This window comes from Orcinus orca, chromosome 3 (assembly GCF_937001465.1).
Source record: "Orcinus orca chromosome 3, mOrcOrc1.1, whole genome shotgun sequence".
Lineage (NCBI taxonomy): Eukaryota > Metazoa > Chordata > Mammalia > Artiodactyla > Delphinidae > Orcinus > Orcinus orca.
In genome coordinates this window covers 172,928,620-172,955,405 of record NC_064561.1, presented here as the reverse complement: position 1 = coordinate 172,955,405, position 26,786 = coordinate 172,928,620, and the positions used below count along the sequence as shown (strand labels likewise).

The 26,786-nt window shown below is 52.2% G+C and overlaps 1 protein-coding gene across 10 annotated transcripts in view; it reads left to right on the top strand.

Annotated features, from left to right (window-relative positions):
* Positions 1-24,119, top strand: part of TRIO (trio Rho guanine nucleotide exchange factor) — a 372,523-nt gene extending 348,404 nt beyond the window's left edge. For 9 of the 10 annotated variants that reach the window (XM_004274483.3, XM_049708367.1, XM_049708366.1 and 6 more), the window contains 16 exons: positions 71-160; positions 762-854; positions 1,578-1,628; positions 1,873-1,950; positions 2,952-3,143; positions 4,331-4,508; positions 6,795-7,594; positions 11,456-11,703; positions 13,219-13,357; positions 14,180-14,207; positions 14,406-14,568; positions 14,851-14,972; positions 16,352-16,430; positions 18,157-18,357; positions 21,054-21,192; positions 21,770-24,119. In XM_004274483.3, coding sequence (XP_004274531.2) covers positions 71-160; positions 762-854; positions 1,578-1,628; positions 1,873-1,950; positions 2,952-3,143; positions 4,331-4,508; positions 6,795-7,594; positions 11,456-11,703; positions 13,219-13,357; positions 14,180-14,207; positions 14,406-14,568; positions 14,851-14,972; positions 16,352-16,430; positions 18,157-18,357; positions 21,054-21,192; positions 21,770-22,324 — 3,156 coding nt within the window. In that variant the 3' untranslated portion in view covers positions 22,325-24,119. Of the gene's footprint in view, positions 1-70; positions 161-761; positions 855-1,577; positions 1,629-1,872; positions 1,951-2,951; positions 3,144-4,330; positions 4,509-6,794; positions 7,595-11,455; positions 11,704-13,218; positions 13,358-14,179; positions 14,208-14,405; positions 14,569-14,850; positions 14,973-16,351; positions 16,431-18,156; positions 18,358-21,053; positions 21,193-21,769 lie in introns of those variants that run through there. The other variant, XM_033436577.2, reaches the window with a different exon arrangement.
* Positions 24,120-26,786: the final 2,667 nt, after the last annotated feature.

The following is a 26,786-nucleotide window of genomic DNA, read 5'->3' as shown; positions in this document are numbered from 1 at the left end:
CCTTTATGAATGAGCTGACACTTGCATGTGCACCTGTGTTCTAACCCATCTGTGTGCCTTTCATTCCTAGGAGAGAAGGTTGCACATGTACATAGTTTATTGTCAAAATAAACCAAAGTCTGAGCACATTGTCTCAGAATACATCGATACCTTTTTTGAGGTAAGACCTAAGTTACAAACAAAGTATTTCTGAATCCTTTGTTACAGTTGATTTCAAAAAATTGAAATATCATTTGTTTCCCAGGACATTAAGCAATCCTCAGGAAATTTAGCCTCAGTTATATGAGTTCTGAACCTGTATTTCTTTCCTATAAATCAGAGAAATGAGTGTAAATTCAAGCTGTGATCATATCCCTTAGTATTCAGAGGACTGGGGTCATGGTTAAAATATGGGGTTTTAAAAATCAATTTCAAACTTAAGGCTCATTTCAAATTCAGAATAATTCATGATCTAGACTTTTAGCCTAGAAATAAAATATTTGTTTGTATGAATAAAAGAAAGCAATTGAGAGAAGGCCATTTTAGGCAAGCATTAAAGACGCTTTTGAAAAACAGCTCAGAAATCTTTCAGTGTCAAACTCGGACATTCTGAGCGAAGGCACAGCACTTGTTGGTTGTGTGCAGCGTGGCATCTTTTCTCTTTTTTACTCTTTTCTAGAAGTAGTTACTTCTACTGCAGTGTAGTTAGTTAGCATTTCTGACAGTTACAGGGACTTTAAAAGACAAAACTTACGATCCTTCTTTCTACTTTGAAACCACAGGACTTAAAGCAGCGCCTCGGCCACAGGCTGCAGCTCACAGACTTGCTGATCAAACCAGTGCAGAGAATCATGAAGTACCAGCTGCTGCTGAAGGTGAGGCTTTGCCGGTGCCCGTGCTGGGGGCAGGAGCCCGTTTGGCGGGAGGACAAGACTCGTGAGGGGATGGAAGGGCTTGGCAGGTGACGGGAATCTTTTCTATAAAAAATACGAAGCAGCCTTGTCATTTCTGATTTGTAATATTTGAGTAAATTTTTAAAACTTTAATAAGACACCTTACACTGTCATTTACATCAGGTTCTGAGCCAAAGGTCCGTGAAAGTGAGCCTTTTCCCCACCACAGAGCTTGAATACCAATGACCTATCTTGGGCTCTATCCACCTTACGTATCTTCTGATCTTCTTGGGGCTCCAGATGAAATCAAATATTTAATCCCTGCCTGTTCCTCTCTATGGGCTCAGCAGTGGCCCTTGATTGGTTCAAACTCCTAAGCACCACTGAAGACAAAGTCACACCATTTTCCACCATAAAAGTGACTGTTAGAGGTGTTGAGATTCCTTCATGTATAAAACTTAGAACCTGGATGTAAAGAGAGATGAGCGCTTGTCTTGGAGTGAAACAGGAACCATGACCCGCTTAGATAGATCTGGTCTGACTTTGCTCTACTGTGTCTTGAAATACACAAAAGGATACCTTTTCTTTGTGTTACTGGGAGGAAAAAATGAGGATTAGCCAGCGCCTGGCATCTCACGTGATCAAAAAGGTTACTGCTGTGCGACCATCACCCTTGTCATGCCCTTCTCTCCATTTCCCTTGCAGGACTTCCTCAAGTATTCCAAAAAAGCCAGCCTGGATACGTCGGAACTAGAGGTACTTAACACCCCCGGGCCCTGGGCTCCCTTCTCAATCCCCGCTCATCCCCAGCCTGTCCCTGGGGGGGGGGGGGGGGGCGGGGGGTGATGGCGGGTCTACCCAGCCCCGGATGTGCCCTCTGCGCACCAGCGGGCGGGAACGGGGAGGAACTGATGGAGGAGCGGCATCTGAGGGTTAGCGCTCCAGCCTTGCCCTCTGGAACTGAACGCTCACTCTGCTTTCCCCCCACCCCACCCCGCAGAGAGCCGTGGAGGTCATGTGCATCGTCCCCAAGCGCTGCAACGACATGATGAACGTCGGGCGGCTGCAAGGATTTGACGTAATGCGGCTGTTCTTCTTTAACCTCGGCCTCTGGCTGCCATCACTTTCTTTGGTCTCGGATTCTTTGTCTCCACCTGGAGAAAGCTGATCCTTTTTGCTTGGTTTTCTGGCGTCTCTCACCGTCCTTCAACCTGATTGATATTTTCTTTCACCTTCTTTTGGTGCATTTGATTTGCTTTGGGGGGGTACCTTCCTCTGCTCAAAGCCCAGCGCCTTGTGGCGGGAACAGGCAGGACTCTGCTTTGTCTCTTGGGCCCTGTGCTGCTGCAGGAGCGGAGTTTCCTTCCCTGGCATGAGGCGTAGTGGAAAGCAGGGGGCCCGTCCTTCTGTCGTCTGTCAGCCTGGGAGTTTGACCCCAGGGTCACTGTGCTCATCGTTAGCCTACAGACTTTTCTATGAGTTGACAGTCTACTCAGATTACATATTACCTATTAGTATCCTAAAGATATTCAGAACCAGAAGCCTTTCTTTCTTTTTTTTTTTTCAATTTGACTGTTGAGTAAGAAGACGGGAAGGTTTTACTTTTCTTGCCTACTGTTTTGCTAGAGATTTGGGTTTAACGTGCTGGTGCTGTGGTTCTCCAAAAAGCACACACAGGCTCTCCTGGAGAGCTTCTGAAAACCCAGGCTCCTGTGCTTTTGTGAGCGGGTCCCGCCAGGGGTGCTGGTGCCACCGGGCCGCGGACCGCACCTAGAGAAGCATTCGTCCACTGTGAACTAGATCCTTAGATCCACTTTCAGTCTTTGACTGTAACTGAGGCCAGTGATTTACACAGAGGTTGCCAAGAATTTTATTTAGATGATTTTTCTGTTTGGAGCTAAGACCTCATTTTAGTGAAAGAAATGTTTATGCTGTATAAATTAAGACAAGAAAAATATGTTTAAAATGTAGCATTCTGTGGGAGGAAAGCTAAAAAACAAAAAGCAGAACTTCCTATGTCTTAACTTCGAATGCAATGTTTTCTTCTCCTATTTCTTTGCCCCCTTCTCCGTGTTCTAGGGTAAAATTGTTGCCCAGGGCAAGCTGCTCTTGCAGGACACGTTCTTGGTCACGGACCAAGACACGGGGCTTCTGCCTCGATGCAAAGAGAGGCGGGTGTTCCTCTTTGAGCAGATCGTCATTTTCAGTGAGCCGCTCGATAAAAAAAAGGGCTTCTCCGTGCCAGGATTCCTGTTTAAGAACAGTATCAAGGTAACTTGTGTTTGCCTGTTTTCTCATGGGTTAACGCATGTACCCATCATGCTGATAAACTGTCTCCTTCTTAATTATGACATGTCCTGATCTTCAGTTTATTAAATATTTAGAGAATTTTCTAATACGTTTCAGAACCTTTAAATTCACTCCATCTGTCTACGGTCTGTATTCCCCAGTGGCTGACGTCTTACACATGTGGCTGCAGCATTCATTTTTACCATAATGAGAAGACCTCATCTTGGTTAGTTTTTGTGCTCCGTCTTCTCTAGGACCATGTAAAATTATTTAAGTTCAGAGGATAGCTTACCCAGGGTCTTCTTCTCTTCTCCATTCAACAAGGACCTGCTCTGCCCTCAGAGCTGGGCAGGGGCTGTAGGGATGGACAAGGTAGGTTGGCTTGCTCTCTGATAGAAGAAAAAGACAAATAAAATGACTGCAAATGGCCCTGAGTCTTGTAAAGGGGACAAACCAAAGGTGAGACAGAGGAGGCCTGAGGTCCCAGCAGGTTAACCTTTCTAGTTAACTGTTTAAGCTACTAGTTAAACCCCCGGTCATCCCCATGTACCTGAGTTAAAGGAGTCATGAAAAAGCAAGACAATGATTTCTGAGGCAGTAAAAATGGCAGCTCAACCAAAAAGTGGTGGTTTCAGTTCTGACCTAGGATGAACGTCACTTTGCACTTGACCAGCGGAAATAAACGTGCTTTAGTTTTTTTATTGTGGTGCCTCGTAACATAAAATTTACCATCTTAACCATTTTTAAGAGTATAGTCCAGTGGCATTAAGTACATCCACACTGTCGTGCAGCCATCCCCACCATCCATCTCCAGGACTCTTCATCTTGTAAAAGTAAAACTCATCCTCATTAAACACTAGCGCCCCATTCCATCCCTCCAGCCCTGCAGCCACCCTTCTACTTACCGTCTCGAGGAATCTGACTACCTAGGTCCCTCATCTAAGTGGAATCATAACAGTGTTGTCTGTGGCTGGCCCACTTCACGTAGCATAATGTCCTCCAGGCCCACCCGTGTTGTAGCCTGTGACAGAGTGTCTTTCCTTTTTAAGGCTGAATAATAGTCCTTTGTATATACAGACTGCGTTTTGATTATCCATTCACCTGTTGACGGACACTCGGGTTGCTTCTGCCTTTTGGCCATTGTGACTAATGCTTTAATTTTTTTTAAGGTGAGTTGCCTTTGCCTGGAGGAAAACGTGGAGAATGATCCCTGTAAATTTGCTCTGACGTCAAGGACGGGGGACGTGGTGGAGACCTTCATCTTGCATTCGTCCAGTCCAAGTGTTCGGCAAGCGTGGATCCATGAAATCAACCAGATTTTAGAAAACCAGCGCAATTTTTTAAATGGTAACGTGTGTTGTTACTGGGCACGTGTTTTCTTTCCCTAATGTACACATTCCTGTTTCTCGTCTCTCCCCTATTACACACGACTAGGAATGACAGGACTTACTGAGCACTTACTGTGGACCAGGCTCTGTTCTAAGCATTGTCCATATATACTGCTTCATTTCATCTTCAGAACGACCCAAAGTGGCAAGTAATGATATTATTCCCATTTTATAGATGACGAAGCTGAGGCACAAAGTGGATTCGTAATTCACTCCAAGTCCCACGAGTCGCTGGTGGCAAAGTCGAGATTCAGAGCAGCCATGTGCCCCTCACCACTGTACTGTTCACTCTGTCCCACAGGCTCTCGTACCACATGCGCCCAGAGCCCTGTCCTAGGAAAGAAATGCATGAGAAAAACTAAGGCAGCAGATGTAATTGGCCAGAGACGTTGGAGACATTCTTGCGTGCAACTTTAAAATTTGTGTTTGACCACCTTGTACATCTGCACCACCCTCCTCATTATAAAAACAAGACATCTTTTTTCCTTCCCACTTCCACGACATAAGTGATTTTAGAGGAGCAATACAGTAATAATACAGTAGAACACAGGACAGTAGTAAGGTGGCAGCCACCTCAGGGAAAGGCCTTCTCCACAGGGAGACAGTTGCAGACAGTTCGACTCTTCATGTTCCTGACCTGAAACTGCTGGCTTCTCTTGGTGGCCGCTGACTTGGACTCTGGTTTTAATTCGGTGATCAGTGAAGAGCGTCAAATTCAGTGAGAAGCTAGATACTCATTCAATGTCACGTCCTTGTCCTTTTCTCCATGTCCGTGTTCCGTGTCTACACCCCGGTCCAGTAGGATGCTGTAATCTCTCTGTCACCTAAAACCACCCCCATATCTCGAGTGACATTCAGGAACACAGGCACTCAGTGAAAAGTCAAGGTCACGTGGCATTTTTGGCCAAGGGGTCATCAGCTGCCCGGGTGTTAACTCCAGGCTCCCGTCCAGACTGTAGACTGAGCATTTCTTCCACGTGCAGTTAGAACTGGATGGCTGGGGCTGGCCAGTGCGGGGGACGGCTCCTGTGCATGGAGAAAATAGTTTTGCTCCCGTGACTGAGAGCGAATGCAGGTCTCTTGAAACGTGTAGCTCTTAGGTACTGCACTGAATGCCAGTCCATAGCAGGTAACTACTGGGAAATCTCTAAACTTTTACCGTCTTCTTTAAAATAAAATCAACTGCCTCCCGAATTGCAGGCACGAGTGGGCCGTGCTGTTCACGTTTCCTGGGCGCTCAGTCTAGAGACCGATGATACTGTTCCCGGGGGCTGAAGGAGGTCGGGAATAGAGGGGGCTCCGGGCCTGCTTCCCCACTTTGCTCTCCCGTCCTGTGAGCGGGGGCCACGGCCAGCACAGAGCTTGTCCAACGTCGTATGGCTCCAGAATGCTCCTTCACATCCGCCTGCTGCCTCCCAGGCAGGAAGGGGCTACACCTGATTGTCACACGTCTCAAAGGTTTTAGCTCTTTAAGAATCTGTGTTAGTTTCCATGTATCTTATTGGGCGTGCTTCCTGCCTTTTCCTGCAGGTGATGCTGTAACTGACTCACTAAAGCCCGGAGATGGGACAGCTTCACCACCCACAAGGGTTTGTGGAGCTCCTTCCCTTCCCGGGATGGAGGTCTCTAACACCACCTCCGCGTGGGGTAACCCCCAGCCAGGTTCTTCTTTGCCTGACTGGTCCCTGGTTTAACGAAGACCTTTGCGGCAGCTGGGCTAAGCTTTCCCAGCGCGGGAGCCAGCTGGTACCGGTGGAGTCCCAGTTGAATCTCCCCTGGCAGCCCTGGGCCTCACCGTTGACCCTGGCCATCTGCCTGGGATGCTCCAGGCCGATTCCACTCCTTTTCACTTGGCGGAGATGCTAAGGCTGTGCTGGCTGATCCTGGGCAGTAAACTTCTCCCTGCGGCAGCGCACCTCCTCCGTCACCCTGCACTTCTGCTCCTTCCCGCCTCGCACACGCAGACGGCCCTCCACGGGGCCAGTTTAACTCGTTCATGAACAGGAGAGTAGTTAAATTTAAGAGCTTTTCTTTTGCCTTCCCTGATGGGTGGTGTCAGCCTGCTGCCTGGAGGGTGGGTGGGTGTTTCTGGATGACGGTGACTGGAAGTTGGTGGCCACCCTGTGACTTGACCCTGGGCCATTAAGCCAGCGCTCCCTCTCCATTCATCGTGCCCCCTTTTCCCTCCTCCCCTGTGACCGTCCTTTTCTCGGTGCCCTGACTGAGTCTCTTCTGTGTCTTGCAGCCTTGACATCACCCATCGAGTATCAGAGGAACCACAGCGGGGGCGGCGGCGGGGGCAGCGGCGGGGGCGGCGGCGGGGCCCCCAGCGGCGGCGGGGGCGGCGGCAGCGGCGCAGGCAGCAACCACAGTGGCGGTCCCGGCAGCTGCGGCGGCCTCCCCAGCGCGAGCAGAAGCAGGCCCTCCCGGATCCCCCAGCCTGTCAGACACCACTCCCCCGTGCTGGTCTCCTCTGCAGCCTCGAACCAGGCAGAGGCAGACAAGATGTCAGGTATGTCCACTCCCGGCCCGTCACTGCCTCCTCCCAGCAGCAGCCCCGCCCCGGAGGCTGGCCAGCCCGCCAGGGCGCCCCCCAGCGGAGAGCCCGAAGGTCCCGAGCGAGAAGCGGAGCCGATCCCCAAGATGAAGGTGCTGGAGAGCCCCCGGAAGGCGGCCGGGAATGCCGCGGGCGCGCATCAGGACGGACCCGCCAAGGAGGCGCGGAGCGGCCCGGGCTCCCTGCCGCCGGGCAAGCCCAGGCCCGGGGCCATCTCGCCTCTGAACTCTCCTCTCTCCGCTGCGTTCCCCTCTCCGTTCGGCAAGGAGCCCTTGCCCCCCAGCAGCCCCCTGCAGAAGGGGGGCTCCTTCTGGAGCTCCATCCCCGCCTCCCCCGCCAGCCGGCCCGGCTCCTTCACCTTCCCGGGGGACAGTGACTCCCTCCAGCGGCAGGCGCAGCGCCACGCGGCCCCCAGCAAGGACACGGACCGCATGAGCACGTGCTCCTCGGCCAGCGAGCAGTCCGTGCAGTCCACCCAGAGCAATGGGGTAAGAGCGCCCGGCCGCCTCCGCCCGCCCGCCCCGCTGCCTCTGTCCCGCGGCTCTTCTGCTAAACCTCCCGCGTGGCCGCCGCTGTCCTCGTACTAACTCTGGGCTCCCGGCCACTGCGCTGCGGTCACCAGCTCCATCCACCCTGTGCCCTGGCCGCGCGGACACGCGGGGACGCCTTCTAACTTCCTGCTCCCGCCGGCGGACGGCGCGCTCTCATCTCTACTAACTCGCTCCTTGCTTTGTTTGTGTCTCCTTAATACGGGAAAGCAGATCATTAACCTTCCGAATGCAGCATCTCTAAGCCTCTCACGTTTTCCGAGCAGCAGCGTATCTGGGAACTTCCTCTCTCGCCCCTGCCTTCCTCGCACACTTTTTTTAGGGGGGTCCGTGCCCCTGCTGTCTACCTCCTGCGTCAACTGAAACCTGTACACTCTAAGCTTTCTGCTCGTCGCTTGGTTGTGCCCTTTTATGCCTTAAATTAATCTTTGCAGCGTTTTTGACTCATCTGCTGAAAAAGGAAAAAAATCCCTCAAGAAATTTCCAACAGCAACTCAAAGCAAACTAAGCTGATACAGTGGGGGGAAGGAATCTCTCCAGTGGAAATATTTCCCCCCGCCCCCCCCCAAAAGAAAGAAAGAAAGAAAAAGTTTCACTGTGGAAGAGAGAGAGACTGCTTTAGGGCCCCTGGATGTTGGGCTCCAGCCGGCGGCTGGGAGCGGAGGCGCAAGCCGGCTGGATTCCCAGCGCCCGCGCTCTGTCCGGCAGGGGGCGCAGTGCGGGCTGCGGGCGCCGCGGGGCGTCGCGGGGCGTCGCGGGTCACTATCCGCGTTCTTAGCAGAAGGGTTACTGGGGGGAGGGGGGGCTTGGCCGCCATCCTCTGGCTTCCTCCCTGTCCTACCCGACTACTTCCCACACGGCAGGTGGTCTGACCCGTAACACCTTCCTAAAGGCATGCGTGAGGGAATAGAACTGTTCTATTGCGTGTATGTTTGATCGCTTTATAAGTTTTTAAATACATTTCCCTAAAAGGGTCTGTGTCTCTCTTTATAAAAAAAGAAAGGAAGCAATCCGGCTTTTGCATGTCTCTCTCTTTCCTCTGGAATTCCGTTAATGCCTTGTTTGGGTGGACGTGGCCTTATTCGTTCCTCTTATTTTTTGTTACTTATTTTGTTACCCTCGGTCTTTAATTGAGGAAGAAATTGAAAAACGGGTCTTGGTACATGTACCCTGTAGTCTTATTCTCAGAAATAAGCGGTCAGGGCGGGCCTCCTCTGCCGTGGCCGCCACCAGCGTCCCGGTCGTGGTGCCTGACCGTGTCCTGCAGGGGAGCCTGGACCCCCACCTCTAGTTAGTTCTGAAATGCTAGGTGTGCAGGTGAGCGTCAGCACGGTTGCAGCCAGAGGAAGAGACCCAGAGGCCCAGTGATGCTGCACCTGCCAGCACCTGGCTGAAGGTTCAGGGTGCGGGCGTGGCCTCGCAGCCGAGGCCCCCTCCGAAATCGGCCACGGGAGCAGCTCTTCAGCCCGTCCTAACCTGGACGCTTTCCCCTAAGCGCCACCCGCCCCAGCGTGGGAGCCCGTGCTGGTCTCTGCGCCCCCGTGAGCGTGCTCGGTTCCCGGCCCTGCCTGGCTCCCCCCGGGATGCTTACTCTGAGGCCAGCACCGTCGCAGGCGGCACACGTTCTGGCAGGTTTTAGGTCGCAAAAGGTGCCTTTTATTTCTGCCTCTCACTGTTTCTTACGTGGTTGGTAACCTGGAAAGGGAAACTGCCAGGGAGTCCGGGTGCCTTACAGAAACGCCCTGGAGGCCTGGGAAGACCACGAGAGGCTTAGAATGGGCATGAGAGTGTCCTCTAGGACTCCTAAGTTTTTCGGTCAAGAAGAGCTACCGCCCTGCCTGCTCCCCCCCGATTCAGACTGTCTCATCCCCCTGGCGGTCAGCAGCGGCCTCCTCCCTCCTTGTCTGCTTCCGTGAAGCTGTCTGCGGTCACAGCCCAGCAGCTGTGCCTAACCCACGGCCCAGGTCCTTCTTCCTCCTTTAACGCACACCTTCTGGAAAGTTCTGCTGAGAGCAGGAGTGGAGTGGATGTGGATCAGCCCAGGCAGTGACTGCGCCAGGCCCGAAACGTGGACACACCACCTCCCTGCATCCGCCCACCCAGGCAGCAATAGAAGTACAGCCCTGCCTTTCTCTCAGAGGCCGGGTGACCCGTGCGAATCCCTAACCTCCACTGTGTGAGGGGTGGTGATCGTGCTCACTGGCATTAATTGAGATCCAGTTTTAAATGCCTCATACTTAGATCGGTACATAGGAGGTTTTCAGAAAGTACTAATAGCTGTTATTATCGTGGCAAAATACTCGCATTACGAGACAAAGGGTGGTACGCTATACGATAAAAAAGAGCCGTGCCACAGAGGTTGGTTTTGTTTACATTTTCTAGCAAATGTGGCTTTGTAGTCTCAACACTGTTGGGTGTTGCTATATAAGTCACGCTAAAAGGATAAAATTGCGTGAAGGGGTGTGCACAGGCCAAAGCCCGACGTGGACATCCACGAGGGACGGGAACACGTACCAGACTCCTCAGCCGCGACAGGACCGAGAACCTGGCACTACGGTGTATTTAACTTCACCACCCACTGTGGGCCTAGAGTCCTGGCCCCTGGAATTCCCAGCACACAGGCTCCCTGACAGTGGTCAGCCGTCTACTCCGGCGTGTCTCAGTAGCCCAGAGCCGTCAGGCGTATGGCAAGGTTGCTGACAGTCGCGCCTACACCGACCCAGGACCTGCCCCAGACATCCGAGAGACCAGCGGAGGGAAGCAGCGGAGTCCTGGGAAGCCGTGAACGGCCAGACAGCATCTTTGGTGGGAGCCCCTGAGAACAAGCTAGAGGGGCGCCTGACGCCACTTCCACATCCCAGCTGTTGACGGGGGCATTGAGCAAGATGCAGCTCCGGCTTTGGAGGTCTCAGCTTCCTCTTCATCCCCTGGAACAAAGGGGTCACTTGGTAAACGACAGCTCGGGACAAACACCATTTGTGTTTCTTCTCCTCAGCAGCTAACGCCACTCAGCTTGTGAACCTGAGTAGATGGTCTTGAGAAACGATCTGTGTTTAACTTTTGCAGTCTTGCTCCATTGAGTGAGATACTGGACATGTATTGGGTGCCTGCCACGTGTCAGTCACTGTGATGGACACTAAAGACACAGTAGTGACCTGAAGACATCGGGTACCACTGGGACTCCAAGATAAGGGGAACAGGGGCTGTCCGTGAAACTTGAGTTGTGAGGCCAGTGCTGTCCACAGCTGCTCTGCGATGCTCTGCCGTCCCCACGACGGCCGCACCTTCAGGACAGTTGAATCGTCACGGTCACAGGAGGACCACCCACCCAGGGATACATACAGGAGGCAGAGCAGCTCTCCATGAGAGCAGGACAGTAGTTGGTCTGCTTTTCAGGTGTCCCGCGTTCCTCCTTTAGAAGGGAAAAAAGGTGGAAATGATGAGCGATGCCGGCAGCGTGACGGTCACAGTGACAGGACTGTGACATAGATGGAACCCAGCGTGGCATCAGCATGAGGATGAGCCATTCCTCTGATGGTGCAAGGAAGATGGGACTGAAATAATCAAGCTTCCAAAGTAGAGTGTCGTCATCACTGTGTCGTTCCTAAATTGCTCTCTAGAGAAATCCTGACGGTCAGTTACTGAAAAAGAGGCACCAAGTTAGCTAAAGAGTGTGGCGGCGTCCGTCCAGTGGGCCCTGCTCTGGGCCGTCGTGCCGTGGCGCACGCTGACGAGCGACTTCGTGTCATCAGATCCCGTTTCAGTTCCCCTCTGCCTTTTTGTCCATCTTTCCCTCTACAGAGTGAAAGTAGCAGCAGTAGCAACATCTCCACCATGTTGGTGACACACGATTACACGGCAGTGAAGGAGGATGAGATAAACGTCTATCAAGGAGAGGTCGTTCAGATTCTGGCCAGCAATCAACAGAACATGTTTCTGGTGTTCCGAGCCGCCACTGACCAGTGCCCCGCAGCCGAGGGCTGGATTCCGGGCTTCGTCCTGGGGCATACCAGCGCAGTCATCATGGAGAACCCCGACGGGACTCTCAAGTGAGTGCCCGGCGGGGCAGCCGTGGCGGGGCGGGGGCAGGCGGTGCTGAGCACAGACGAGGCACAGAGGCCCTGGGAGGGTGAAGCCCATTGAGAGAAAGCAGTGCTGTGGTCTGCTGAGCCAGGTCATCTCTATACACAACGTGGAACCCCGCAGTGAAGGTGGGGCGCGTTCCATCTCTCAGACCTGTTCTGATGGGTTCTTTCAATAACCTGCTTTTGTACACACGTAGCTTTTTTAAGCCGCTAGACAGGGCATCACGGTATTTTAGTTCCCAGAGGTCTTGGGTGAGGGGTGGGGACTTTCCAAGGGCCCCTGAGTCGTATCGGGCACGCTGAGGGTGCATCACTGAAGATCCTCGTCCCGGGAGCTTCAGCTAAAGATCCGTGTGGTGCCACTGCCGACGTGCCTTGTGTATATTAGGTGACTTTAGTCAAGTAACTTGACACCAATTTTGCCGTGTTAAACATTACTTTAAAGAAAACTGAGTTCAGGGGCTGGTTTCAAACTCCGCCCTTCGCTGAATCTCTCTGGCTGTAGGAGGCGCCAGCCAGGTGGCTTCTGGCAGTGGAAGTATTGCAAAACTGTGATTTTTAAGCTTCCAGAGGCTTCAACACAAAAGACCAGACTCAAAGGCACAGGCGGTGGTCATGTTCCTCTCCAGGCATGGCAGTACCCCTGGCTGGTTTGCAGCCCAGCCTGGCGAGCCTTCCAGCACCACCCCAAACCTCTGGGCTAAGCACCTATACCCCATGGGGAGTCCAGGCTTGGAGTTCAGGCTACAAAGAGCCCATCTTCCTTGACAGTCCCTTGTCCTGTTTCTCCTTGATACACAGAGATATTTTATTCTAGTACATTGTTCAAGAATCCCATTTTATACTTTGTTTCCTCAAAAATATTCTTAGGCCCTGTATTAGGGTTCTCCAGAGAAACAGAACCAGTAGGGTGTATGTGTGGTCAGCGGGTGGTTATTGTAACCACACGGTTGTGGAGACTGGTGAGTCCAGACCTGCACTGTGGGCCAGCAGGCTGGGGGCCCAGGAGAGCCAGTGGTGCAGGTGAAGTCTGAAGGTATTCTGCTGGAGAATTCCCTCATGCTCAGGGAGGCTGGTCTTTTTTTGTTCAATTCAGGCCTTCAACTGATTGGATGAGGCCCACCACACTATGGAGGGCAGTCTACTTCACTCTACCAGTTGAAATGTTAATCTCATCTGGAAACACCCAGAATGATGTTTGACCAAATATTTAGGTCCAGTCAAGTTATACGTAAAATTAACCATCGCAGACACCTTTATATTTAATCCTTAAAATTTGATTTAAGAAACTTGGCTTTTATCTCTGGTCATTGAGAATCGCAGAAAAGTTTTCCTTCGCTGAGATCCCTGTTCCTAAAGGAATCTCAGTCACCCTATATCCGTGTAAATTGGACAGTCCGCTTTTCTCTGATGCTTTCAGGAATTGTTTGCTGAACACCAGGAAAGCGTAATACTAACAATGTGTTGTGGTCCCCCTAGGAAGTCAACATCTTGGCACACAGCACTCCGTTTAAGGAAAAAATCTGAGAAAAAAGATAAAGACGGCAAACGGGAAGGCAAGTTAGAGAACGGTTATCGGAAGTCTCGGGAAGGACTCAGCAACAAGGTATCTGTGAAGGTGAGCAAGGGTGTCTCCAGGAGCCTGTGCTCCTCGGGGAGCACGCAGGGCTGGTGCCGGCCCAGAAGGAGCCATCGCGGACCTGGCACCCAGCCTTGCCTGGCAGCAGCCCGCCTCTCTCCGCCCTTTGAGCAGACCTGCAGGGCTTTGTAGGGTGCTCTCACGGGCAGTGTGGCGCAGGTACGCATACGTACTCTGAGGAGCCGGGTATACGGGTAAACCCCTAAGCGGGCGCATGTGTAGCTTGCAAAGAAGGCTGCTGGATTCCCAGAGGGAGCAGACACTAGGACCTCAGAAGCAGACGGAGCACAGAGCAGCTGTGGCTCAGACCACAAGGGAAGCGACTAGACGCCAAGATGCAGGTTCACTGCTGCAGCAGATTCCCTCGGCGGGTACTTCAGTCCACTTTCCTTCTGTAATCAGATTGCCTTCAACCTGTGCAGGTTTTGCCTGGGGAGAAAGGAAATATCTCTTTGAGGGGAGCTCGAGGCCCCTGAGTCAGGGCCCTGGCCATTCTGCAGAAGTGGGTGGTTCGGGGATCTGCTGGACTCAGCCCACAGGATGAGTAAAAGGGACTTCTCTGAGTGTAAGCAGCATTTGTGCATTTGTGGGTAGGAAGAAAAATCTCTCCTACACCTGTGTGCCACGAAGCCTTCCAGTGCATTCGAAGGCAGTCGGAACGTGGTCGGTTCTGATTGATACGCAGGCAAACCAAGTCGTGTTTCCTTTCATCTTTCAACAACTGTAGCCCTAGAATAGAAGCAGTGTATCTTAGAGTAGCTCATGTATCTGGTTAATAGCTGTGCGCTTTTTCCATTTCAGCTTCTCAATCCCAACTACATCTATGACGGTGAGTTCTGTTCTTTTTCTTGTAGACTTTAGAGGGTAGGTCTACGGGGCATTTCGGGACACTCGAGTGTAGCCTGTGGACGTGGGTTTTCTGTGGAGCTCTGGGCCTGGGCAGCATCTCCTTCATTTGTTGGGGGAGGTTGGTGGGCACAAGAGGGGGCGCTGGGTGACCAGCGTTACTGACTCCTTTCTCGCGCAGTTCCCCCAGAATTCGTCATTCCCTTGAGCGAGGTCACGTGTGAGACAGGGGAGACCGTTGTTCTTAGATGTCGGGTCTGTGGCCGCCCCAAGGCCTCGGTCACCTGGAAGGGCCCTGAACACAACACCTTGAACAGCGATGGTCACTACAGCATCTCCTACAGGTGAGGGAAGCCCCCTCGGGGGTCAGTTTCCCAGGCAGTGAGCATGACCTCGTTCCACTGGGACTGACGCGGCCGATTGCCTGAGTCACCTCTGGCCCTGGAACGTCTCCCGTGAAGGAAGGTGTCATACCTGGGTGTGCAGCTAGGATTGAAATCCCACTTGAAATTGCCCGTCAGCATTTGAGCTCCTCATTTCCTGTGACTCCAAAGGAGAGAGGTCGGGGGGCTGGCGGCGGGGAGAGCTGAGCCTTTCTGAACGCCGTGTGCCCTCCTCTGTGGCAGTGACTTGGGAGAGGCCGCTCTGAAGATCGTTGGTGTGACCACCGAGGACGACGGCATCTACACATGCATCGCAGTGAACGACATGGGGTCAGCCTCGTCTTCAGCCAGTCTGAGGGTTCTAGGTAAGCTGCACCCCGAGCCCCACACACTCTCGATGTGGCCTGAGGTACGTGACAAGTCACTCGGAGGCTGCACGGAGCAGGCCAGCCTCTGGGACACCCGGGCGGGTGCCCTCGGGCAGGGGAGGTGCACGGTGAGGGCTTCCGCCCACGGCCACTGAGCGTGTGAGCGTCTGGTCCAGCCTCCAGGTGGGAGCAGGGCAGCCTGTACTCCTAGTGTTCAAAACATTCTCGTCTCCAGCTTCTCACTTGTCCGATTGTTCAGTTGGTGCTTTAGTTCTAAGAGAAGCTCCTCTCCGTCAGCCTCACGTAGAATAGAATGGAAAGAAAGGAAAGATGGGAGTGTGGGTGAGCCCCGAGCAGGCTCCGTACCCGTCCTAGACCGTAACAGCCCTTCCAGAGGGTGTGTCCTCCCAGCCCTTCCATGAGTGCAGGGCGACCCTGGTGGGACTAAAGCCCTTGCTCCCTCCATGCCCAGCAAGGTCTGATCTCTCTCCTCAGCTAAACTCTGAGCTGCTGGCAGCAGAACTCATATCTCAGGCCTTTTAGAATTTCCTGTAGATGCGCCTGACGTATGTACATGCTTAGTGAGCAGCACATGCTGGCTGATTTCCAGCTACCATTTCACAGGGGGCCAGCTGTGCCAGCTGTGCGGCCCAGGGCTGCTGAGATTTCTCCTGGGTCCTCCAGCTGCACCAGGTATAGGATGCAGCCTCCTAGAATGACAGTTAAAGAACTAAAATAAGTTAAGTAAATTAAACAAAACCAATTTTTTAAGACTATGGTAAGTAAATAAATAAAAGGACTAAAAGATGAATTGAGTCCAGGAGTGCCCTGTGTGTAGACAGTAAACAGAATTGTCTTTAGAAGTTTATATGCTGTATATCTTAATCCCATATATTTTAACCTCATAAGTTAAAGAAGGGAAGGGTTCTGGTTTTGGATCACAGCGCAGGAAAGGAAGATAATTTTGAATTTGACAGTAGAGAATCACCAATGTTCTAATTTTTAAAAGATGTCAGAAAAAGTATACAGGTGATTTTTTTTTTTTTTTTTTTTTTTTTAGCAAATCACTGGTGAAAGCAAGAGAGCTTAGGGAGACAGAAGGCTGTTCCTAGGAATGGCCTTACGGAAGTGCAAATGGGAAAATAATGGAAAAGCAAGTGCGTGTTTATTTCTGTCACATAAATCCATCTTTGTCTCATACGAAGTCCCAGCGCAGTGTGGGTTTTATACTTCCGGTGCGTCTCCATTTCCACGAGCCTCCGTTCAGACGCTCAGCAGCCCGGGCAGCTGCCACATTGGACAGCGCAGGGCTCTAGTCTCCTTCCCCAAGAGGCGCCCCGTACACCAGGCTCAGGGAGATGCTGCCTTTCTTGCAGGTCCGGGCAGTGATGGCGTCATGGTGACCTGGAAAGACAACTTTGACTGCTTCTACAGTGAAGTGGCTGAGCTCGGCAGGTATGGTGGGAAACCCGCAGCCCCTCCCGAGACCGCAGAGTCAGAGACACAGCTCTGTAGGAGCCCACAGAGAAAGTTCAGTGGCGGACTTTGCCAGCAGTTGGAAGTTAGATGTATTACATCCGAAATGTAAGCGGTAATTGCCTGTTGGCATTAAACGCTGAGGAGGAGAGGAGGAGATTGCCAGTGCAGGTTCCAGGAGAGAATCAAGGCTTCATACCGGGAGCCGTCCGGTGGCGTGATGAGTCCACTTCTGCTCCGTGCCCAGGCAGCACTGGCTATGCCCCGTTCTCGGGAGGATCCAGGGAAGAGTCACTCACACCGCTTCTCGTGGCACGTGATTCTCCTCTGGAGCCCAGCTGAGAGGGGCTGCATGTGTCCTTCAGGTCTCGGCTGTGCCTGGAGATTAGGGTCCCCCTGCGTGGACCAAGAGGGGCTTCGACAGAGAGGGGCTGTTCCTCGTTGGACGGCAGCCAGGGCTCAGGCGGCGGCTCAGCGGCGCCCTCGGTCACCCTGCTCCTTCTGAGGCGGCACGGCACTCAGCCACACCTCATGTCGCGTCCCGTAGGGCAAGAAGAAGGTCAGAAGCATGACAGCTGAGCTTGTCCCTGTTATAAAGCTTTCCGAGGACCGCCCCCCTGCCGCCAGCAGCAGCCTCGTACACTCCGATGGCCGTTCCTGGGTCCGCGGGCCCCAGGGATCCGTGCACACGCCTGTGTGGACCAGCCCGAAGTGCCTGTCAGTCATGTGTCGCCACACGAGGCTCAGCCCTGCTGTCCAGAGCAGCAGAGATGTATCACTTTGTGCAACGTGCCACTGACCGGACAGTTACTCTCTTGGTCCCTCCTGGGCTCGGTCAGCTGGCACCCCCATGCCTCGCCCGCATGTCTGTGGCCTCTGTCCACATAGACGTTCACCCTGGGCCTCCTCGTGTGATGGCAGTCGCAGCCCGGGAGAGCAGAAGCAGAGGCTGCCGCCTCTCAGGGCCCAGCTTCAGAAATCAACAACCACACTTTGTCCACATTCTGTGGACGCAAACAGCCACCCGCCAGCCCAGATTCAAGGGAGGAGAAAGAGACTCCGCCTGTCCGTGGGAGGAGGGGCAAAGCAGTGTGCCCACCTTCCTCCCCACAGTCTGCACTCCCCAGCCCCCAAATCTCATCCCACCGTGGCAGCCGGCTCAGGCTTGAGGTCCAGGATCTTGTTATCCGGATCCAGTCGAGGTGCAGCCCAGGCTTCCTGGGTGCGGTTCGCTGGGTGCAGCTCCGGAGACCACAAACTAGAGATGAGTTACCAGCCCCCCGACTCACGTCCTGCAGTGGCAAGGCAGACACGGTGATGGCAGTAGACGCTCCCGTCCGAAGTGGGGGGCATGGGGTGCACAGGAGCCACCTAGTAGTCCGTTCCAAGCTTCTTCACGCGACGAGGTTTCCACGAGAGCAAGGTGGAAGCCGCCTGGTACATCGCACGATGTCACTGCTGCTCCATTCAGCGGCGGCAGGAAGTCACGTGGCTTAGCCAGACGGAGCCCGCCTCTGGGAGGGGAGGAGACAGGACAGGCACAGGCACGGGAAGGCTTCCTTGGGGCCGTCGCGCGGCTGCAGCCCCTCCGCTGGCGGCTGGGGAGAGCAGGGCCACCAGCTGGGGAGGCTGCCTGGGTTCAAAGAGTCTTTTCTCCGTGACACTCAGAGTCCTCTGAAAATGACCTTCTCCACCTATCTTCCAGGGGCAGATTCTCTGTCGTGAAGAAATGCGATCAGAAAGGCACCAAACGAGCAGTGGCCACTAAGTTTGTGAACAAGAAGTTGATGAAGCGCGACCAGGTCACCCACGAGCTTGGAATCCTGCAGAACCTCCAGCACCCGCTGCTGGTTGGCCTCCTCGACACCTTCGAGACCTCCACCAGCTACGTCCTGGTTCTGGAAATGTGCGTACACGCCAGCTGCCTCTCCTCTTTCTAGCGCTCGGCCTTGACTCCAAGTGGTCTTGCTGTTTATTCTCTGAGAAGTATAGAAATCAGGATGTTAGGATTCACAGAACTTCTAAAAAAGCACGTCTGCTCTCAGAGACCACAGTTCTAGAGCTTTCCAGCAATGCTAGAGGGAAGTACAGCTGCCTGACGAGGAAGCACAAGCCTAGCATCCAAATGCTCCCCCCCCCAGGCTCCCTCGGGGGTCTCAGCCAACCTGGAGATGCCCCCTGGTTCCCAAAGGTCCCGAGAGGCCAGGCCTCTGCGGACCAGGGCCCTGCTCGTGCTCTCAGGCTGACCTGGTCCCACGTGTCTGCCCAGCTGGGCGAGCCCGGCTGGTGGGCGCCTGCAGTGGGCCGGCTGAGACCTGCTCACGTCTGGTGCTTCAGCATGCAGCTCTGCCCCGGGGCCCGTCCTGCCCCTCCAAGGGTGATTAGAATGGCAGCGTAGCTGCGCCCTCTGGAGGGGGGTGGCTCCCCCCAGGGCAGCCCGCTGGTCCCCGGGGTACTTACTGGGCCCTGTGTGCCATCTCAGGAAACTTTTGCGTCGTTTAAAGGTAAAGTGTGAGAGCTCTGACCCAAGAGCAGGGGGCCTCAGCCTGGGGACATTTTGCCCCCCAGGGGACATTTGGCAAAGTCTGCAGACGTTTTGCTGGTCACAGCTCACCGCCCCGCAAGGCACAGGGCGGCCGTGCAACAGAGGACCGTTGTCCCAAAGTATCAGTAACACCGGGTTGAGAAGCCCTGCCCTTAGAACATTCTGGTCTCTCTGAGATACCTCGTCATGTAGCTTTGTTGAATTTCCTAGTCCTCCTTTTCAGGGGGAGCCATTTCATACATTTCCTTGGATTCCTGAGTCCGTTTCCATCGGCCGGAGCGCCATCTTTTGTGCCATTTCCTAGTTCTTTTTTTTTTTTTTTTTTTTTTTTTGCGGTACGCGGGCCTCTCACTGTTGTGGCCTCTCCCGCTGCGGAGCACAGGCTCCGGACGCGCAGGCTCGGCGGCCACGGCTCACCGGCCCAGCTGCTCCGCGGCACGTGAGATCCTCCCGGACCGGGGCACGAACCCGCGTCCCCTGCATCGGCAGGCGGACTCTCAACCACTGCGCCACCAGGGAAGCCCCATTTCCTAGTTCTTGACACGTTGTTGGAAGGAGTGGGCCTGGCAGGAGGGCCAGCCGTGGAGCCGCGCGGGGCGTGGTCACAGGGACCGTGAGCTCCTCGCTCGCGGGCACTCCCTTGAGGCCCTGCACCCGCCATCCCATTGGTCACATCCGTAAAGACTTTGGAAGTGCCGCCGCATCACAGCCTTCACGGGTGCAGCTGCTGCAGGGCCCTCGGCGCCAGGTCGAGCCTCAGCCTCGCTCCCCGCCGACCCCGGGCAGGGAATGTTTCGAGGGTGTCCCCACCCAGGGCTCCCGCTGGAGCGTCTCTGTGGGCCTGTCCAGCCCTCTCTCTGGCCTAGCAAGCCTCCCAGATGGCGGGAGCAGGAAGGGCCTCCGCCCTCCCCAGCCGCCCCCAAGGCTGGCCATTGTGTGCGAAGGGCAGGTCGGCGGACCTGGGGCTCATTTCTCAACCTTGGCTCCCGTGGACGCTCAGCGACTTGAAGGATCGTTATGGGGCTAAAACGATGTCCAGGCAGAGGCCTGGCCCCTGTGGGCCCTCAGTACCGGGGAAGGTGCTTTCTGGCTCTAGAAGCTTGGTGACTGAAAGCCTCTGCTCATCTTCCCCAGGGAGTTTCAACAAGAAAGAGAGGCCTAGAGTCCTTGTCAGAAATCTCCTGCAAACCTCGGTTTCTGGTTTACGTTTTCAGCGCATCCAGCTGTCATTTCTTTTCACTGGAAACTAAATGGTTTGGCCTCATCATTGCTGTTAACAGGGTTAATGTTTGTAACAGACTACTTCCTACCGAAGTTCCCTTGATTACTTGACATTACCAAACAGGTGGCTGATCTTTCCATAAATTTCTGTTTTGCAAAGAAGGCAGCCTAGCCCAGTGTTCAGGGAGGCCGGGGCCAGACCACCTCCTTGCAAGTCTAGCTTTCCCTTATGAGCTGTGTGACCTTGGGAAAGTTACATACCTTCTCTGTGCCTCTGTTTCCTCATCTGTAAAATGGGGACCATAAAACACTCTTCCCAGAGAGTTGTCGTGAGGATTAAGTGAATTGATAGAAAGCACTTAGTCCCTGGCACAGGGCTGCTCTGTATAGGTGTTTTTTAAATGTTAAAAGCAATTTCACAGTAGGAAGACTTTGAGTCCAACGTGAAGCCCTCACTGTGTTGTCTGTGTCTTGACGTTCTCTCGTTCAGCTGTCACATGACCCATTTTCCAGACGACGAGACTAAGGCTTGGGGAGGTGGTCTCACATTATCCCCTCCTCCAGCAGCCTGCTGGGGGCGGGGTTGGGGAGCCTGGGTGCACCCATCTCTGCCTCCCAGTTCCCTCTGTGGGTCCAGATGCCGTGTTCCCCACTTGTGCCTCCACAGTGAGCTTAAAAAGAAATCGCCCCTTGATCCCGTCCTGCCTTCAGGTAGAGGCGTGATCCCCAAAAGCTGACAGAACAGTGACAGCGGGGCACGGAGGTGATGCGTATATCGCAGGAGACGGGTCTGAAGTGACCGACCCGCACCGTAACGCGCATTCCTCCCTCTGCAGGGCTGACCAGGGACGGCTCCTGGAATGTGTGGTGCGATGGGGAAACCTCACGGAGGGGAAGATCAGGGCATATCTGGGGGAGGTTCTGGAAGCCGTCCGTTACCTTCACAACTGCAGGATAGCACACCTGGACCTAAAGGTGAGTGGGGCCCCGGGGATGGGAAAGCTGAGGGACCCCAGCGCGGCCATGCGGGATGCAGAGCCCACTCTCGGCCTGTCCTCTGAAGCCAGACCAGGAGCCCGCGGGGACTGGGGACCAACACAAGGGGTGGGAGATGGGAGCAGTGATTTCTAATCTCTGTTTTTAAATGTTGGATATACACAAACAATAAAGTACCAGGTAAACGTGTGAGCTCTTCAGACATTTCTTGCGATTTCAGGGGGTTCCTGTTAGTGTCACTGGGTCGGGGTGGGGCTGGAGCAGGGTGACGGAGGCGGGAGGCGGAGGGGCGCTGCTGCCACCGCCGGGAGGGAAGTGAATCCCCGGCTTCACTCACCGGCACAGTTTAACACAGCAGCTGCGCGTGACAGTTGCGGAGAAGTCAGGGCAGCTTCTCCTCTGGGTTGCCTCTGTGTCCTCCTCCCGGGGGCTCTGTCCTGTTTAGCACGTGGACAGTCGTCGCCAGTCGACCTCGTAGATTCCTGGTGAGTCTTGCACCTCAGCTTGAGATTGGGGTTGCCGGAGTGGATGACGGTTGTCTTGTCCTGTCTCCTAGCCCGAAAACATCCTAGTGGATCAGAGTTTAGCCAAGCCAACCATCAAACTAGCTGACTTTGGAGATGCTGTCCAACTCAACACGACCTACCACATCCACCAGTTACTGGGGAACCCCGAATTCGCAGCCCCCGAAATCATCCTGGGGAACCCGGTCTCCCTGACCTCGGACACGTGGAGTATTGGAGTGCTGGCCTATGTGCTTCTCAGCGGCGTGTCCCCCTTCCTGGACGACAGCGTGGAAGAGACCTGCCTGAACATTTGCCGGCTAGACTTTAGTTTCCCAGATGACTACTTCCAAGGAGTGAGCCAGAGGGCCAAGGACTTCGTGTGTTTCCTCCTGCACGAGGACCCTGCCAAGCGTCCCTCGGCTGCGCTGGCCCTCCAGGAGCAGTGGCTGCAGTCGGGCCACGGCCATGGCCACGGCAAAGGCGCGGGCGTCCTCGACACGTCCAGACTGACCTCCTTCATTGAGCGGCGCAAACACCAGAACGATGTTCGACCGATTCGTAGCATTAAAAACTTCTTACAGAGCAGGCTTTTGCCTAGAGTTTGACCTATCTTGAAGTCCTTTCTCATTCTCTTTCACCTGCCAATCAGCTGTTCATTTGAATTTTGAAGAGAAACACAAACCAACATAACTGATCAGCTGCCGTACGTTCATCGTGTGAAATTGCATTCCGAGTGAGCTGTGCTCGGCAGTGCCTGGGACTCGGGCTGCAAGCTGTGCTGGGGTGGAGGACCTTCTCGAACACTCTGCGGGGGCGGAGACAGCATTGCTGTGTCACAGTCTTTTATTCAGGTTTCTGCAAAAAAAATAAAAAGAAACTTTTTTAAACGAACATGAGTAGAATTTTGCAAATTTAACATTTTCCAGGATTTCTTCAAGGAAGCGAAATGCCTATGTTCAACCACTGGTGTTAACGAACAAAACAGAGATACTGGACACCTCTGGGGAAGACCCCGGCCCCAGCGGCGGCCGTCTCCGTGGCCTCGTCCAGCTCGGGGTCCACCTGGCTCTGAGCTTTTCCAGCTGCCTGGTCTGTGTGCCTCTGGCCCCTACGCCAGACCAGGCTTCTGAAATGTGCATTCAACCTCAAACTTTTGCATAAAAATAGAATGAATCGTTTTGCTCTGATGAAATGTAGGCCTTACTTGTATATAAGACTGGTCCTGCCTTCGGTCTGTCCTTCCCCCACCCCCCCGCTCCCCGCCTCCTGCCCGGGGCTTCCTTTGGGGGTCCGAGGGGTCTGCCCACCCACCGAGGACATCAGGTTGGCTCCTGCCCCTCTGCCCTTCCCCACACGTCCCACCCCCAAGCCGTCAGTCAGATTGTTGAGCAGTATACAGTCAGATGAAAATACTGTAAATGCACTCATTGGGGTTTTTTTGGTTTTATTTCATATCATGTGCAATGTTGTGGCTTTAACATTTTATGCAACTATTTATGAAGACCTCTGTTGTACCTGTAATAAATATATAGAAAAAGCACATACTTCGTACGGTGAGCTTTATGGTTTTGTGCGTGTGTCGGGGGGGGTGGGAGGGGGGGTCTTTGCCCTGTGCCATCGGTTCAGAGAGACTTAACTCTTCGTGAAATTTGTCAGTTTTGAGGACTGTAAAAAGTGATTTCATACTCTGAATATAAAACTGGATAATAGGGTAATGTTTTAAATTTTATTATGCTATTATTCAGAATGCCAAAGTATTATTTTTTTTCTCCCAAAATCAGTCTGGACATTTCCTACTTTTTAGACTTTTTGACATTCAACTTTCGGTACAAAAATTGGCTGGATTTTGAGCTTTTGGTAAGAAATAAAAGCCAATCAAGCAGTAGCCGCCTTGAGGCTGGCATTGGCGTCTGTGGCACTGTGGCAGAATTCACGCTGGTGTGGGAGGCCCTCAACAGAAGACGCTGCGTTTCTGGGCACGCTTGAATTTTTCTGGATGTCTTTTTATCCTCGTTGTGTGAAATACACTAAAAAAAAAAAAAAAAAAAAAAGCCCGCTTCCCAAGCCAGCCAGACACCTGGGTCTTCAGCCATGAACTGGCGTAGTTGAGCTTTGCAGCTTCCAATGTATTTTATTTATTCTTTTGTTGGGTTTTTGTTTGTTTCTTGTAAAATTGTACAGAAACTTTTTTAAAGAAATTGGATTCAAAACTGGATGTGTATTCGTAACCTCACAACTTTTATTTGTGTATTGTTTCTTTTATTATTTCAGTTAAATTTTTACATTATTTTGCATGTATATTTCTTTGTACAGAGACCTTACATGTTTACACAGTATGATGTGATGTAAATATTTTATTTTGCCATCAGTTATTTTAAAAAATTAAACATATTTGCCTGATTTTTGTGTTAGGCCTTTTATTCAAGTTGGTCACTATTGAATCAAAAAGCGAGATCAATGAGGGAGAGACTGAAGGAGAGGCCTCCGGTGGGTCAGGGGAGGGGCGTGGGGAGGAGAATATTCTGGATTGGGAATCCACTGCAGGCCACCAGAAACGGGAGTCGGTCATACCCCAGCAGACTGGTGCACAGCCCAGACTCAGAAGGTATTACAGAGACGCTGCACTGGTCCTGGTTGGAATAACTAAGGTGCCCCCGGTTCTTGATGAATGCGTAATCAGAGCAAGGAGGAAAGCGGTTGCAACTTGGCCACAGAAAAGCAAAATGAATGCTGTTCAGATGGATTAAAGCACATGAAACACTAGGTTCCAGCACCTGCGTTAGGAACAATCCCAAGAACCCACACCTGTGAAGACCCCCCCCCCGCCCAGTGGTGGCTTCTGCCTGCTTCTGACAGCAGGTCATCTTTCCTGCTGAACACTATCATCTCTCTGGTTTTGATTCCTTTTTGCTTTCTTTTTGGACTTGTTCCCCCTGGGATCATGACTCTTTGCTCAGCACACTATAAAGGCTCTATTTTTCATCTGTTTGATCCTGAAGTTAAGACAAGTGTGAGAGGATGACATTTGTGCTAAGACCCCAAGTCCGGGCGTGGGAAGCTCGCTCCCCCTGAGGTGTGTGCTTCCTCCCGGGTGCCAGGACAGCGGTGCTCGGTGGGCCCTGGAAGGACGGAAATGCAGGGTCAGTCCTAATACGCCGCAGCAGCTCGGCGTCAGGCCCCAGAGGGAGTCCTGTGGCCACCACGTGGCACACCTCAGCAGCAGGACAGAGGCAAGGGTCTGCTTTTTAATCGGACACTTGTTGAAGGAAGTAGTTATGTCTGCAGGTTAGCAAAGCATCCCACGAGTGAAAAGTGTCCTGTCATGATCACTACCTAGATTTCTCAAATAGCAAAATATTATTCTGCATGTTACTCTCTCTCGCTCTCTCGCTCTCTCTCGCTCTTTCTCTCTCTCTCTCTCTCTCTCTCTCTCTATATATATATATATATATATATGTATGTATTTTAATCCAGGCATTCTCTTTAGTTCTAAAGGAAAAAAGATTACCAGTATTTTTGTGCAATAAATTATGAGTATCATAGCAAGTTATATCCAAAGAATATTAGACCATTGGAAGGAAAGGCCTTTCAACTGTACATCTTTGAGACATAACTGTAGAGACAAAGAATCCGTGGGATTGATAGGTTGCTCTGTGTGTGAGTGTGTGTGCATGATTTAACTTACAAAAAATAAAGTACACAAACCATAAGTAAATAGCTCAATACATTTCTATACATGTGTTTGTACCTGTGACCATCACCCATAGCAAAATAGTCCAATATTTCCGCCATCCCCCAGAAGATTCCTCCAGCCCCTTCCCAATAGGTCCCTACCTGCCAGAGCTGATGGCTGTTCTGATTTCTATCACCCATGAATTAGTTTGCCTTTGAACTTCATGTAAGTAGGATCATCTAGTATGTGTTTTTCAAAATCAAGCTAAACTTTTTGTTGTGAGATCACTGTAGTCACATGCAGTTGTATGAAATGTACCCTTCACCGAGATTTCCCCAGTGATAACATCTTGAAAACTCTTAACACTGTGTCACAACCAGGATTTTGACGTCAGTACAGTCAAGGTGCAGGGCATCCCATCGCCACCAGGATCCCTCCTGTTGCCCTTTTCTAGCCACATTCACCTCCCTTCTGCCTTTAACCCCTGCCAACCACTGACCCATTCTCCATTTCCATATCTTGTCATTTCCATAATCTTACATAAATGGAGTCATATACTACATAGCCTGAGATGGATTTTCTCACTGAGTGTAATTCTCTGGAAATTCACCCAGGTTGTTGTGGGTATCGAGTTTTCCTTTTTATTTACCAAGTGGTATTCCACAGTGTGGATGTACCATAGTTTGTTTAACCATTCACCCATTGAAGGGCATCTGAATTTTTTCCAGCTTTTAGCTGTCACAAGTAAAGCTTCTATGAACATATGTGTACAGATTTTCATGTGAACATACGTCGTCATTTCTCTGGCATAAATGTCAGACAATTGGCAGATCGTATGGTAGTTGCATATTTCATTTTTGAAGGTTTGCTAGAATGTTTTCCAGACTCTACCATTTTACATCCTCACCAGCAATGCATGAGTGATCCAGTGTCTTCAGATCTCTCCCAGCATTTGGTGTTGTCACTGTTTTGGCCAGGGGTAGAGGGGGCATTCTGACAAGTGCATAGTGACATGTTATTGTGGTCTTAATTTGTGTTTCCCTAATGGCTAGTGATGTTAAACATTTTCCATGTGCTTAATTGATATCTGTTTATCCTCTTCTGTGAAATGTCTCTTCGTGTCCTTTGCCCATTTTCTCATTGGAGTCTTTGGCTTTTTATTGTTGAGTTTTGAGAGTTCTTCATATATTCTAGATACTAGTCCTTTGTCAGAGATGCGATTCACAAATATTTTCTCCCACTCTGTAGTGTCTCTTTCAGTTTTCCAAACAGGATCTTTCATAGAGAAAAATATTTTAATTTGATGGAGTCCTACTCATCAGTTCTTTCTTTTCTGGATCAAGCTTCTTGGTATTGAGTCTAAGAACTCTTTACCTAGCCCTACATTGAAGCTT